The sequence below is a fragment of the Pollicipes pollicipes genome, unplaced genomic scaffold (assembly GCF_011947565.3).
Source record: "Pollicipes pollicipes isolate AB1234 unplaced genomic scaffold, Ppol_2.1 Scaffold_7262;HRSCAF=8765_pilon_pilon_pilon, whole genome shotgun sequence".
Classification (NCBI taxonomy): Eukaryota; Metazoa; Arthropoda; class Thecostraca; order Pollicipedomorpha; family Pollicipedidae; genus Pollicipes; species Pollicipes pollicipes.
The window spans coordinates 1,036,058-1,051,033 of record NW_023597055.1 but is presented as its reverse complement, the minus strand read 5'-3'; the positions used below and the strand labels follow the sequence as shown (position 1 = coordinate 1,051,033).

Here is a 14,976-nt window from a genome sequence, read left to right as displayed (position 1 = left end):
TCCAGTGTCTGCCGTCCAACCGTTAACAACATCCGCGGACTTTTGGTGTCAAGACCACGAGTCGGCTGAACACCACAAATAGTGAAAATACTGACACACCCGTCTGCTTACAAACAGCCTCATTCTGTGCTTATCTGTGAAGTCCAAGGCGCCTGGGTGGCGCTTTACTGCCTGCCACCACTCCCAAACCCGTCTGTCAGCTTCGCACGCCGTCCTCCCCGGCCACACCGGTCACACAAGGCCTCCCGCCTGCCCGGCCGCGTACGCACCACTTCTGCAGCACGTCCTTCGGCGCGACGTGGTAGCCGGCGGCAGCGAGCGAGTCGTTGGCGGCGTAGAAGGCCTGGCGCCGCTGCGGGCAGAGCGCGCCGCGCGGCAGGCCACCGCGGTCTGTCAGCGCCCACATGTGGGGTCGCAGGCCGGCCAGCATCGCCATCACCATCGGTCGCGTCCAGTACAGTCGGTCTCCTGCCGGGCACGGAAAGCGCGCCCGGTCAGCGGCAGCGGCGGGGGGCGCGCGGACGCGCGCGGTCAGCGGCGGCGGGCGGCCCGCGGCCGGAGGCGGCCGCCGGTCTGCGCTCGGAGGATGCTCGGGTAGCGTCGCAACATGGGGCGGTCATTCCAGTAAACTTTCATTCCATTCCAGGGGACAATGACAGCGAGTTTCAAACATTCCAGGGGACAATGACAGCGAGTCCAGCCCCGCACATATTTCTAATTCCGCGAATACTTCGAACGGTACGCTGATTTCCTCCCGCTAAGCGACAAGTTGCTGTCGCACACATGTGGGTAGACATACGTACACATTCCGCCGGCGCCACCTTTTCTTGTACGTATTGTTTTTGCCGCTTGGAGCGTCCGTGCACACTGTAATACTGTGCTGTTGAGGTCACGCCAATCATCTGTTTGTCTGTGCCCGCTGTTGGGGTGCATGATTCATACCTTGTTGTCGCTTCGTAGTTGGTCTACGAGTTGTTCACTTTATCAGATAACCTAACTAATGGAGTTCATAACGCGTTTCTGCAGCCTCGTTACGTAAGCAAGTATGCACTAGAGTTGCGCGCAGTAGAACGTTCTGGGGCGCCCCCTCCCCCGAGATTGGAGGTCGCCCGCCAACGCCCCGCGGCCCCGCGGTGTATCTAGACTGGCGCATGTTGCGTAGCGTCAGACGAGGTCCAACCACCACCAGGGCTGCGACTCTGCATAGCTTACACAACACGAGCCAGTCGGACTATCTCGTGGCCGAATATAGACGACCCTCTTACGTATGTTTTAATGGACAATGAACTGAAGAACGCTGATCTAGAAGGTGAAGCGTTACATTGGTGCCGCAACCCGGATCAAGACCAAGCGGATCTTCAACGCTGGACCGGCTGCTCATCTCAAACCAAGGTGCGGCCATTGAAGTGCAGGTTCCGATCCGTGCGAGGCATACAGGTCACTGGATCACCGGAAGGGAGCAAAATTATTTGGTTTTTGGCACCTGCGCCTGCTGGAAGATATTGAAAGACAGTTTCGCCACTGATCAAGGGAATATTTTGAAAACAACTCTGCTCTTACCATTCTTCCTATCTGGAGAACAGGAGGAAACACGCAAGCACTTATGCGCTTGCCACAATCTAAGCAAGCGTGAGGAGTTGTAATTGTTGTACTTGAAAACATGTTGATCACGGGCGTCCAGTGTCACGCGCCTGACCGTCGAATAGAGGCCGCCGCTTCTGGGTACGGGGCGCGGCACATGACGCAAATATGGCTGCCAACATGGCATCCCCGAGAAAGGAGAAGTCGATGACAACACCACGACAATGTAAGGCAAGTACCGCTTAAGTGCCGAGAGCACCTTTACCCAGCAAGCAAACACCGCAACAAAAAGGACGAAAGTTGAAATTCCGTGGAAAGCCGGGAGGAATCTGTGCCAATGTGCAACAGTCAATCGGTTCGTGACGAGTCCAAAAACAATGTCGAAAACGGTCGTGACGTCAAATGTCGCAGAAAACCATTTCGCAGTTCTCGTACCAGAGGAGGACGACTCAAGATATTTTAACACGCACGAACAGTATTTCGAAAACGGGCAAGAAACAGCAAAAAATCAAGGCAAACACAAACGATAACGCAACGGCATCCCACAGCAGTGCGGCAAACGGAACCGTTAACACACGAGGTAAGCGAAACAGAAACGGTCCGCGATCCAACAAGTCGCGTAGCTAGCATAAGCCCTGCCGGCAATATCCAACCCTTTAACATCGCGGCGGTGTTGGAAGCACACCCAGCCATCTCCGGAGCACGCGAGTGTTCGAGCTCGGAACACACAACACAGCATCCGCTGTCCCTCTATTCCCCGAAAAACACGGTTGCAAGAAAGAAACAAGGAAAGCCATCGCCACGTCCCACGCCTGCGCCCAGGTTCAGCACGTCATCGAGGAAGTGCATGACGTCAAATGCTGGGCGCAACCTCAGCAACAACAGGCAGGACGAAACGTCATTCCCATGACGTCAGATAGCGAGGGTAACGAGGAGGTTGTAATTTCGGAAGCAAACGACGAACAGCAAGAGCATATGCAGCGAAAACCAGGAGCAAAACATCGAGCAACAATTTTCATCGCGAGATGTGAAAACTTCACGCATTCATCGACCTGTTCATCAGCGCGGAAATCGTTGCAATGCAAGGCAAACGTTGCGTCATCGGGTCGAAAACGTTCGCTGCGTGCTGGAGCTCCTGGCCCCTGCCTGGTGGAGCGTGCTGAGCGAGGCGACCAGCTTTAAGCAGGAGGTCCCCGACGTCCAGCACAGACTGTGTGAGTGTGAGAGTGAATGTGAGTGTGAGTGTGTGAGTACCACAATGCATATTTCATGCCGAGACGCTGTGCGCTCCAAAACCACTACTTGGACTGCTTTAAGCAGGAATTCTTCGACGCCCAGCATAGGCTCTGGGAGCACCACAAACGACATTCCACGCAGAGGCGTCGCGCGCTCCAAAACCAATACTGTGACTGTCATCAGAACAACGCCGCCTTCAACTGCTTCTCCGGCCGTTATTGTCATAAGCGTGGCTGCGAACTGATGACCACCTCCATCCACGGCGTAAAGGTCGCCGAACAGGAGGGCCACAGGTGCCTACGAGAAGCTCGCAGGAACGCGGCATACAACAGCACATCCCTGGAAGCCCTCAACAATGCCCACGACCATCGAGTGTCAGCTCCGACTCCCGCTAGCTCCGAGACACGATGTAACCGTTAAATACATTGAATGCAGCCGTCGTCGCCTTCTCAGTGGTTGCACGCTCAAATGTTTCCCTTCCATTGAGCTGATCGCTCGTTTATACGTATCACCGGTTTGAAGTTACCCGTAACTGCACCGCAGTTAGAAACGTTACGTGGTAGTAAGGGTGATAATCATCTCTAATAGTCGCAAAAATCGCCCTTATTGGATTAAAACAAGGTATGGGAATACGGGCTGGTGTTGGAATATTTGGGCAGCCACAGCTGTTTAACTCCGGATATTGCTAGGAGACATACTGGCAAATGTCCTGATACTTATTTCATGAGAGGGAACGGCTTAGAAGTATTCGAAAACGAGTATTCAAAAACACACAATGCGATGCCCTTCAACACGTGAATGCCCTGGGGCGTCCCGATGGTGACGTCACCATGGGATTGCCGGGTCTAGTCCCGACTAAGTTCCGAACCCCCCCCCCCCCCCCTGCGTGCAGCGACTCATTAGACAGCATGCGCTTGTCCATTCGCAGTTCACTCGCTGCAGTGAATGGAGATGTGCTAGGTGTGCCTTGGTGAAAGGGGTGGACAGGGCGACCCACCTCTACGACTACGGCCCCAAACAGGTAAGGATATTTTTCGGATATTGCAGTGCGTAAAATGCGACTTGATTTTCGTTCGTGACCGGACAGGAACATCGCAATATTTCGGGGGAGGGGAGGGGCCTTGTTGTAGCATCCGTCTGGTTTTATCCCGCGCTATTCCAGATTTTTAACCCCTCGCTCGCCTGTGCCCGCGTCTCGCCATCACGCGCGGTCCGCCGACGGCACGCGGCCCGATGTCGCGACACGCCTGTCGCTGCGTGTGTATACATTATGCCGCAAACGGAGCCAGATTGACCTCGATTGTCTAGACTTACATTAACAAACGCGACGCCACGCAATGATTATCGGTGGGCAAAGCCGCGAAACAACGCCCCACGTGACCTTCACCCCCTGCACCACGCGCCGCTCACGCGCCGCAAGAACCGACCCTACAAATTGTGATCAAGCGCTGCGGAACTGTACTGTACGCAGGATCACGCGCTGATCATGCAGCGCGTCGACTCGGCCTCGTGAGCATCCAGACTGTGTGCGTCACGCCAAGGGCAGAGTGCGCCCAGACAGTGATATAAAAAAGGCCCTGCGTGGTCCTGTGTTAGGTAAGCCAGAGCCTCGGACCCGAGCGCACGCTCAGAGCCCAGGTGCCGCCCATATCGCAACCGGGGTGTCGTTATCATAATATAGCACTGCCAGAAGACTCTTTTTGAAGTTTGGTGAAGAGTTTGACTTTTCTGACGTGCTACATTGTGCACCTCCCCGAATCAGCTTACACAATTTGATGTATTGAAATACCCGTACACAAATGTCCACCCACAAATATTGGTAAGCGCAAAACCTCGCGCTCAGAAATGTTTGCATGCACATTTACTTGTTGGCGCCGAATATTGAGCAGTTGATTCACGAACACACGACATCGCGTTACTTCCTCCAGGTATCCAGTTCAGCCACGCCTTTCCATACTTGTAAGACTTTGTACTGAATCCCGTCATTCACGTAGATATTTGCTAGCCGTGAGGAGGCAGAAGTCCTTCTGTTATAATGTAAGCAGGGAGACCATTGTTGTGTCTCCCCACAAAAATCAGACATGTGGAGTATCATTGCAGCACCTTGAAGAGCTGGATGCTCATTCTCCTTTCTGCACATGGGTGGAAGGAGAGAAGTGGACTGACGAGAGGTATTTCATTCTGGTAGCAACAATGGGGGACAACTATGAAAGTTTTGGCAAAATGCTGCCACAGAAAAATAAACGTTTTTGGCAGGAGGTAGCAGAGAAGTGTGGGGGGGACACCAGAGCAAGTAAGGATTAAGTGAAATGCCCAAGAAGAAAACTGGGAGGGTGCCCTGGAAAAGGTGAAGCACTTCACAGTTATGGAAATATTTCTGGGTGTACACCCAAAGGTTGTGCCTCACTATGCCACGAGTCATGCAATATGACAAGCAACATGGGCAAGGATGTGGAGGGGCAGGAAATTGCAGGAGGCCGTTCTAAGGACAATGTGGACCAGAGTGTTCCATTTTTTTAGTGACCACAGTTTCATTAAACGGATGTGACCACCGGCTCACCTTGAAGCGGCTAGAGGCACAGCTGTTCAAAACCGTGTGCATTGCACTAAAGAAGACGACTATGAAGTGTTCGGTGACTTTACTCTACCGTCAGCGCGATCTTGGAGGGAGTATGAATCAGCGGATCAAAAAGTTCGAGGCATCCTCAGAGCATTGTCATCAAGTTGATCACATGCCGTTAGAAATACGTCGGCTTTTCTCCGCATGAGTCAGGCTTACTTCCAGAGCTAACGAGGTGCGTGACGGACGTGCTCGAGTCACGCGCTACAAGAAATTCTCGTCACAGAAGCTCAAGGACTGGCAGGTGCGTATTATGCAAAAGTTGGCAGATCAGGGTACGCGCAGGATCCTATGGGTTAGCGACTACGGAGGGGGGGGGGGGGGAGGGACGCGGAAAGTCTGCTTTGGCACACCTATTACAAGCGTGCAATGGCTTCGTCCTCCTCGTTGGCGTAACTCAGCTCGAGATATGCCCTTCCTATACCCTTCCAGACTGGGGCAGCAAGATAGCGAATGAACTGGGGGACGAAAACGTTGTCTTGGATTCTACAGTGAAAGTGATGAAGACGCGAGGTGAGAGTATCTTCAAAGGCACCCAAACCGGGTCTTTTTTTTAAGCATAAGTACCAGTTCGGCTGCGGGCTGGTGGTGGGGGTCGTGCGTGGTTGGCGTGTGGCACACCAACAGGAGTGAGGCAGGACAGGTAGCCCAACACGTAGCGGTGTGGTGCGACGGCGGGTGTGACGCAAAGGTGCGCGTTCATAAGGTTGTTGTTCATTGTATGACTGTCGAGAAATGTGGTAATCCAGAACGTTTCGTCATTTTGTAAAAAGTTTGTTATTCCGTCAGCGACCGTTGCTGATTTTCGTGCTCAAGCCGTATGCGCTATTCTTGCGGATGACGTCAAAAGCCTTGACCCTGTCGTTACTACAGACCAAGAGTTGGTGCGAAAAAAAGCTCCTTAAGCTTAGGGCATGAGTTAGATTGCATCAGAGCCGTGGAAAACCAAGTGTAAACATTGCAAAAAGTGCGGGACAGCTTTCTGCTGTTGAATACATTCCTCCGCTCTAATTAATGGCTCATATGATGTGCTGGAGGCCGATCATTCCGAGCTCCGCAACTCATCTCCGCGTGCGGCGGCGTCGTCCGCTCAGCACACTGCCCAGCGCGACTCGACGGCGCCGTCCGCTCAGCACACCGCCCAGCGCGACTCGACGGCGTCGTCCGCTCAGCACACCGCCCAGCGCGACTCGACGGCGTCGTCCGCTCAGCACACCGCCCAGCGCGGCGCGCTAGCTTTGCCTGCTCAGTACGCCGTCCAGCGCGGCGCGCCGGCGTCATCCGCTCAGTCCAGCGCGGAAACGAGACCAGCTCGACGCGATCTGGAAGCGACGCCCCATCCGGCGCCGTCCAGAAATGACACCCACCCGACACGGTTACAAGCGACCTGCCGACCATGAGTACTCGGCCCCGACATCAGAGAGGGAAATCAGGAAGGTTGAGGAAGCTGCTGGCGGTTACGCATTGGATGTGACGCGTCGGCCAGCTCAAATAACATCCCCCTCGCCAGCTGCAGTCTCGCACATTTTGGACGACGCCAGCATTCCCCTGGCGACGTGCCGTCGGATAGCGGCCATTGTTCCACGCCTGCCTGCACCGAATCAAGACTGAGAGCAACAGCTGAGATGATCGGATGATTTCCCCGAACCTCTTATTGCCCGTGAATTGTAGGTGTTTTGCGAGTGGCTTTAACAAAACTTTCCCCGTTTTATTAAAGCCGAACACGGGCCATCCAAACGTGTGCCGATGTCGCAGTGAGTCATTCTTCCTGTACTTTCACCGTTGATTGGCTGTCTACGAGTTTTGTCGTGTGTATGATGACTCACTTGGTTTGGCATGGTTTCGCTTTCCCACGCCGAATCGTCAAATTGCGGCTGAAGGCACGGATACCGGTGTAACGTGTAAGTCACGCGTCCGTAATGCGCCATTGTCAAGCGCAACGCATCAGTGGGACGCTCGCTAACGAAAACCTTTAAAAGAAAGCAGCCTTGCGACTTTTTGTTGACATGAGACCTTGTCCATTTGTCTGCAGGAACCAGTGAACATCCATGGCGCCTCAGTCAACTTACTGCTGCTTGGGGACCCCGCCCGCCCTCTGCTGCCGTGGCTGATGAAGCCGTACCCGACTCGGCTGCGGGGCGTCAGCGCGCCGGCACGCGAACAGCTCGCGCAGAGGCAGGAGAGTTTTAACGTTTATTTGAGCTCTGGGCGCATGGTGGTCGAGTGCGCGTTTGGACGCCTTAAGGCGCCTTAAGGGCCGTTGGCGAAAGCTTCAAAAGAGAATTGAGATGCACCACAGTCGTGTCTCCCAACTTGTGACTGCGTGCTGTGTGTTGCACAATTCCTATGAACGCCAGCTGGAACGGTACAACGACGCCTGGGAGGCACCTGTGGACGAGGCATCCCAGTACCCTCAGCCCTCAGCCCGGGCACACAACGCCGCGTACAGCCAAAGCGTGCGCGGAGTAAGGGACGCTACTTGCGAGTACCTCGCCGCCAGTTTCCCGCTCAAGCAGTCTGCAGTCCATGCCCTGTAGGGCCAGGGTTTGGGTTTGGTTAGATTTAGCGTCACGAGTAATCTCGAGCAGCTTACGTCGGAACGGACTACCATGTAAGGGTTGGATGGGTTGGTTTGGCGCCTAAAAATCTAGCCTGTGTATGCCCTAGCGCTCAAGTTAGGTTGGCGCGAACAGCCGCAGGCTGTTGCTGCTCTCGCACCCGCGTGGCTGGCATATATTTTTGTGTTCCCTATGTATATCTGATGTATGTGTGTCACGTAATAATAGACTTAAGATGCCAATGCATGCGTAAAGCATTCGTAAATCTAGATCACGGCCATCGCTGCATGCCTTGTTTGTGATGGCGCGGAAAACAGTCAATGTGCTTGCAGTCCGAACGGAGCAAACAAACCAAACGAAAGCACCCAAGGAGTGCAACCACAAGCTAACCAGCATAGGTACATACCTCAAAAGCAGTACCAAAGCCAAACACGTTTCACGCCACCCAACCCTTCTGGACAAGGTAGGCCATACCCGCCATCGCAAGGAAATTTTCACAGGTCGCAAACCCATCTCGGAACAGACCCCAGGTTCTATAGAGATGACCCAGCACGACATAGGTATCAGTTTACTGAAGACCATATGCCCATCTGTCATTTTTGCCACATTCCAGGCCATATTCGATGTGGGTCGCAAATATGCCGCACAGCTACGTACACAGACGCCGCAAGCAGATGGACGGGAACGTTCGGAAAACAAGGAGGACCTACATCCATGGGGCGGTCATCATGGGGCTCTTTTTGAAGTTTGGTGAAGAGTTTGACTTTTCTGACGTGCTACATTGCGCACCTCCCCGAATCAGCTTACACAATTTGATGTATTGAAATACCCGTACACAAATGTCCATCCACAAATATTGGTAAGCGCAAAACCTCGTGCTCAGAAATGTTCGCATGCATATTTATTGTTGGCACCGAATATTGAGCAGTTGATTCACGAACACACGACATGGCGTTACTTCCTCCAGGTACCCAGCTCAGCCACGCCTTTCCATACTTGTAAGACTTTGTGCTGAATCCCGTCGTGCACGTAGATATTTGCTGGCCGTAAGGAGGCAAAACTCCATCTGTTATCATGTAACCAGGGAGACCAAGGTTCGCATGTGCCTCCCCACAAACATCAGACATGTAGGGTATCATTCCAGCACTTTGAAGAGCTGGAAGCTCATTCTCCTTTCCGCACACGGGTGGAAGGAGAGAAGTGGACTGATGAGAGATATTTCCTTTTCGTAACAACAATGGAGGACAACTAAGAATGTTTTGACAAAATGCTGCCGAAGAAAAAATAAACGTTGTTGGCAGGATGTAGCGGACAAGTTAGCGGGGACACCACAGCAAGTAAGGATTAAGTGGAATGCCCAAGACGAAAACTGTAAGGGTGCCCTGGAAAAGGTGAAGCACTTCACAGTTATGGAAATATTTCTGGGTGTACACCCAAAGGTTGTGCCTCACTATGCCATTGAGTCATGTAATATGACAAGCAACATGGGCAAGGATGTGGAGGGGCAGGAAATTGCAGGAGGCCGTTCTAAGGACAATGTGGACCAGAGTGTTCCATTTTTTTAGTGACCACAGTTTCATTAAACGGATGTGACCACCGGCTCACCTTGAAGCGGCTAGAGGCACAGCTGTTCAAAACCGTGTGCATTGCACTAAAGAAGACGACTATGAAGTGTTCGGTGACTTTACTCTACCGTCAGCGCGATCTTGGAGGGAGTATGAATCAGCGGATCAAAAAGTTCGAGGTATTCTCAGAGCATTATCATCAAGTTGATCACATGCCGTTAGAAATACGTCGGCTTTTCTCCACATGAGTCAGGCTTACTTGCAAAGAGCTAACGAGATGCGTGACGGACGTGCTCGAGTCACGCGCTACAAGAAATTCTCGTCACAGAAGCTCAAGAACTGGCAGGTGCGTATTATGCAAAAGTTGGCAGATCAGGGTACGCGCAGGATCCTATGGGTTAGCGACTACGGAGGGGGGGGGGGGGGGGAGGGACGCGGAAAGTCTGCTTTGGCACACCTATTACAAGCGTGCAATGGCTTCGTCCTCCTCGTTGGCGTAACTCAGCTCGAGATATGCCCTTCCTACATCCTTCCAGACTGGGGCAGCAAGACAGCGAATGAACTGGGGGACGAAAAAGGTTGTCTTGGATTCTACAGTGAAAGTGATGAAGACGCGAGGTGAGAGTATCTTCAAAGGCACCCAAACCGGGTCTTTTTTTAAGCATAAGTACCAGTTCGGCTGCGGGCTGGTGGTGGGGGTCGTGCGTGGTTGGCGTGTGAAACACCAACAGGAGTGAGGCAGGACAGGTAGCCCAACACGTAGCGGTGTGGTGCGACGGCGGGTGTGACGCAAAGGTGCGCGTTCATAAGGTTGTTGTTCATTGTATGACTGTCGAGAAATGTGGTAATCCAGAACGTTTCGTCATTTTGTAAAAAGTTTGTTATTCCGTCAGCGACCGTCGCCGATTTTCGTGCTCAAGCCGTATGCGCTATTCTTGCGGATGACGTCAAAAGCCTTGACCCTGTCGTTACTACAGACCAAGAGTTGGTACGAAAAAAGCTCCTTAAGGTTAGGGCATGAGTTAGATTGCATCAGAGCCGTGGAAAACCAAGTGTAAACATGGCAAAAAGTGCGGGACAGCTTTCCGCTGTTGAATACATTCCTCCGCTCTAATTAATGGCTCATATGATGTGCTGGAGGCCGATCATTCCGAGCTCCGCAACTCATCTCCGCGTGCGGCGGCGTCGTCCGCTCAGCACACTGCCCAGCGCGACTCGACGGCGCCGTCCGCTCAGCACACCGCCCAGCGCGACTCGACGGCGTCGTCCGCTCAGCACACCGCCCAGCGCGACTCGACGGCGTCGTCCGCTCAGCACACCGCCCAGCGCGGCGCGCTAGCTTTGCCTGCTCAGTACGCCGTCCAGCGCGGCGCGCCGGCGTCATCCGCTCAGTCCAGCGCGGAAACGAGACCAGCTCGACGCGATCTGGAAGCGACGCCCATCCGGCGCCGTCCAGAAATGACACCCACCCGACACGGTTACAAGCGACCTGCCGACCATGAGTACTCGGTCCGACATCTGAGAGGGAAATCAGGAAGGTTGAGGAAGCTGCTGGCGGTTACGCATTGGATGTGACGCGTCGGCCAGCTCAAATAACATCCCCCTCGCCAGCTGCAGTCTCGCACATTTTGGACGACGCCAGCATTCCCCTGGCGACGTGCCGTCGGATAGCGGCCATTGTTCCACGCCTGCCTGCACCGAATCAAGACTGAGAGCAACAGCTGAGATGATCGGATGATTTCCCGAACCTCTTATTGCCCGTGAATTGTAGGTGTTTTGCGAGAGTGGCTTTAACAAAACTTTCCCCGTTTTATTAAAGCCAAACACGGGCCATCCAAACGTGTGCCGATGTCGCAGTGAGTCATTCTTCCTGTACTTTCACCGTTGATTGGCTGTCTTTGTCGTGTGTATGATGACTCACTTGGTTTGGCATGGTTTCGCTTTCCCACGCCGAATCGTCAAATTGCGGCTGAAGGCACGGATACCGGTGTAACGTGTAAGTCACGCGTCCGTAATGCGCCATTGTCACGCGTAACGCGTCAGTGGGACGCTCGCTAACGAAAACCTTTAAAAGAAAGCAGCCCTGCGACTTTTTTGTTGACATGAGACCTTGTCCATTTGTCTGCAGGAACCAGTGAACATCCATGGCGCCTCAGTCAACTTACTGCTGCTTGGGGACCCCGCCCGCCCTCTGCTGTCGTGGCTGATGAAGCCGTACCCGACTCGGCTGCGGGGCGTCAGCGCGCCGGCACGCGAACAGCTCGCGCAGAGGCAGGAGAGTTTTAACGTTTATTTGAGCTCTGGGCGCATGGTGGTCGAGTGCGCGTTTGGACGCCTTAAGGCGCCTTAAGGGCCGTTGGCGAAAGCTTCAAAAGAGAATTGAGATGCACCACAGTCGTGTCTCCCAACTTGTGACTGCGTGCTGTGTGTTGCACAATTTCTGTGAACGCCAGCTGGAATGGTACAACGACGCCTGGGAGGTGCCTGTGGACGAGGCATCCCAGTACCCTCAGCCCTCAGCCCGGGCACACGACGCCGCGTACAGCCAAAGCGTGCGCGGAGTAAGGGACGCTATTTGCGAGTACCTCGCCGCCAGTTTCCCGCTCAAGCAGTCTGCAGTCCATGCCCTGTAGGGCCAGGGTTTGGGTTTGGTTAGATTTAGCGTCACGAGTAATCTCGAGCAGCTTACGTCGGAACGGACTACCATGTAAGGGTTGGATGGGTTGGTTTGGCGCCTAAAAAACTAGCCTGTGTATGCCCTAGCGCTCAAGTTAGGTTAGCGCGAACAGCCACAGCCTGTTTCTGCTCTCGCATCCGTGTGGCTGGCATATATTTATGTGTTACTTATGTATATGTGATGTAGGTTTATCATGTAATAATGGACTTAAGATGCCAATGTATGCGTAAAGCATTCGTAAATCTAGATCACGGCCATCGCTGCATGCCTTGTTTGTGAAGGCGCGGAAAACAGTCAATGTGCTTGCAGTCCGAACGGAGCAAACAAACCAAACGAAAGCACCCAAGGAGCGCAACCGCAACAAGCTAACCAGTATAGGCACATGCCTCAAAAGCAGCACCAAAGCCAAACACGTTTCATGCCGCCCAACCCTTCTGGACAAGGCAGTCCATACCCGCCATCGCAAGGAAATTTTCACAGGTCGCAAACCCATCTCGGAACAGACCCCAGGTTCTATAGAGATGACCCAGCACGACATAGGTATCAGTTTACCGAGGACCATTTGCCCATCTGTCGCTGTTGCCACATTCCAGGCCACATTCAATGTGTGTGTCGCAAATATGCCGCACAGCTACGTAAACAGACGCCGCAAGCAGATGAACGGCAACGCTCGGAAAACAAGGAGGACCTACATCCAGTCGAGCAGGTGAAATTTGCAACATAGATGTGAACAAGACATGTCCTTTCATAAGCGTTGGCATAGGCAAACACAGATTTTGTACTTTTTTGGATAGTGGAGCTCAGTTCTCGCTGGTGAGCCATGAATGCTTCAAATTATGTGACGACGCTTCGATAAAGGAAACATGTCGGGAAAAAGCACCCTTAGTATGTGCCTCAGGCCACTGACTAAGTCGCAAAAATGGTAAAAATCGAATTACATTGGGTAAAACCCGATATGCCATTCATTTTGTGTGGCCACGGGATTAGGCCACATGATTTTAGGTGTGGACTTTGTCAATGAAAGAAAAGCGATCCTTGATTTCGATAATCGGCTACTGGAAATTGGAAAAGCATTGCTTCCATTAAAACAAAAACAAAACTGTCAAAAAGAAGAAATTAACTTAGTAATGCTGTCAGAAAGCGTCCAAATGTATCCTAGACCATTAGCCCAAATTAAATGCCAACCGTCAAAAAGGTAAAACTGCTGGAAGACAGTTTATGCTGACGCAATTTACGTCCTCCCCATGCTTTGAAGATGAACCTGGAATTCTCTTACCCAATGCAATTGTTCAAATGTCTGAAAACTAGCACGTCCCCTGGACTATTGTGAATGAGACAGGCGGGCATTTCTATTTTCGGTAAGGTAAAATTTAGGTAAAGCGTTCAATCTCAAAACAGAGGAACAGATTTAGAAGCAGAACAACCAATGGTATTCATAGAATCAAACGACAAGTTGAAAATGCTCAACTTAGCACACATTTCGGAAACACGACACATAGTTCTTGAACGGTTTTTAGAAAGAAACATAGATGTTTTTGCGGTGAAAGATTCAGAGTTGACAGCTACGCATGCTACCGAAATGGTGATAAACACTCAAAACAACTCACCTATTAGACAAAAGCCCTATAGGATTCCTGACTCAAAAGGTAATTCTGGATAAACACGTCGATGATATGCTGAAAACAGGAATCATTCGCCGAACCAACTCCTCATGGCTATCACCTGTGATTGTAGTACCACAAATGGACGGCTCACATCAAATTTGCGTAGACTTCTAAAACTAAACGCCATTACCGTAATACCCGCCCCCAACATACCTAACGCCGAAGACATCCTTCAATCTTTAGCAAAGTTTAAATTCCGCACCTACTTGGACATAAAAGCTGGATTCTGGCAAGTTCCGATCAAACAGGAATAAAGAAAAAAACCGCTTTCGGGATGCAGGTGTTTTTCAGCACAATCCAATGGCTATTGGTTTAGCAAGCTCCCAGCAGTCTTCCAAAATCTGATAAACACCGTTTTGAGCGATGTCAAACAATTTGCAGTTGCCTTCATCGACGACATTATCTTCCATAGCACCACTTTCGAGGAACATTTGGAGCATCTTGAGACGGTGTTCGACCGATTACGACGCGCAAACCTTCACCTCAAAATATCAAAGTGCGAATTCCTAAAAGACAAGCGAAATTATTTGGCACAAATAGTATCAAACGAAGCAATCAGTGTAGATCCAAACAAAGTCAAAGGACGCAGCTCGCGAGAACGAAGCGTTACAATAGGGTGTGTCATCGAGGGGGCGAGTCTCTTGGAACAGTGTTGGAAAGATTGCTGTTTCCTGCTATAATGTGCACCAGATAATTTTGTACTCCAGGATTGTGACCAGGTAAAACGAAATACTGGGTGACAAAAAAGGGCCCCGCACGGATTTTTGTATTCTGTCCTTGATTTCAATCACTCATCACCCTTATTTTGCAGGACATGGCAGAAGCATCGCCCGTGAACGCAACTAGATCTCAGTGGAGCTCCTGCAAAGAATATGCTGCGTCAAACATTACTACAAGACAGGCTCGTTCACGAAGGTGCAGGACAACCTTCGTGCATCAGTTTGAATGTGAAAGCTCCCTCTAAGAGCAGAATTCAGAACTCAGCGAACCACTTCGAGAAGTATGGGAGGGTGCACTGTGCACTGGAGCCCAAGGCGTTTTGATTGTTTTTGCGGGGGAGATTCTAGTTGAACGA

At 52.0% G+C, this 14,976-nt stretch overlaps 1 protein-coding gene across 1 annotated transcript in view; it reads right to left on the bottom strand.

Annotated features, from left to right (window-relative positions):
• Nucleotides 1-14,976, bottom strand: part of LOC119114021 (uncharacterized) — a 43,497-nt gene that overhangs the window by 1,688 nt on the left and 26,833 nt on the right. Inside the window, exon 3 of the mRNA XM_037238252.1 lies at nt 270-468. Within this exon, the coding sequence (XP_037094147.1) occupies nt 270-468 (199 nt within the window). The remainder of the gene's footprint in view (nt 1-269; nt 469-14,976) is intronic.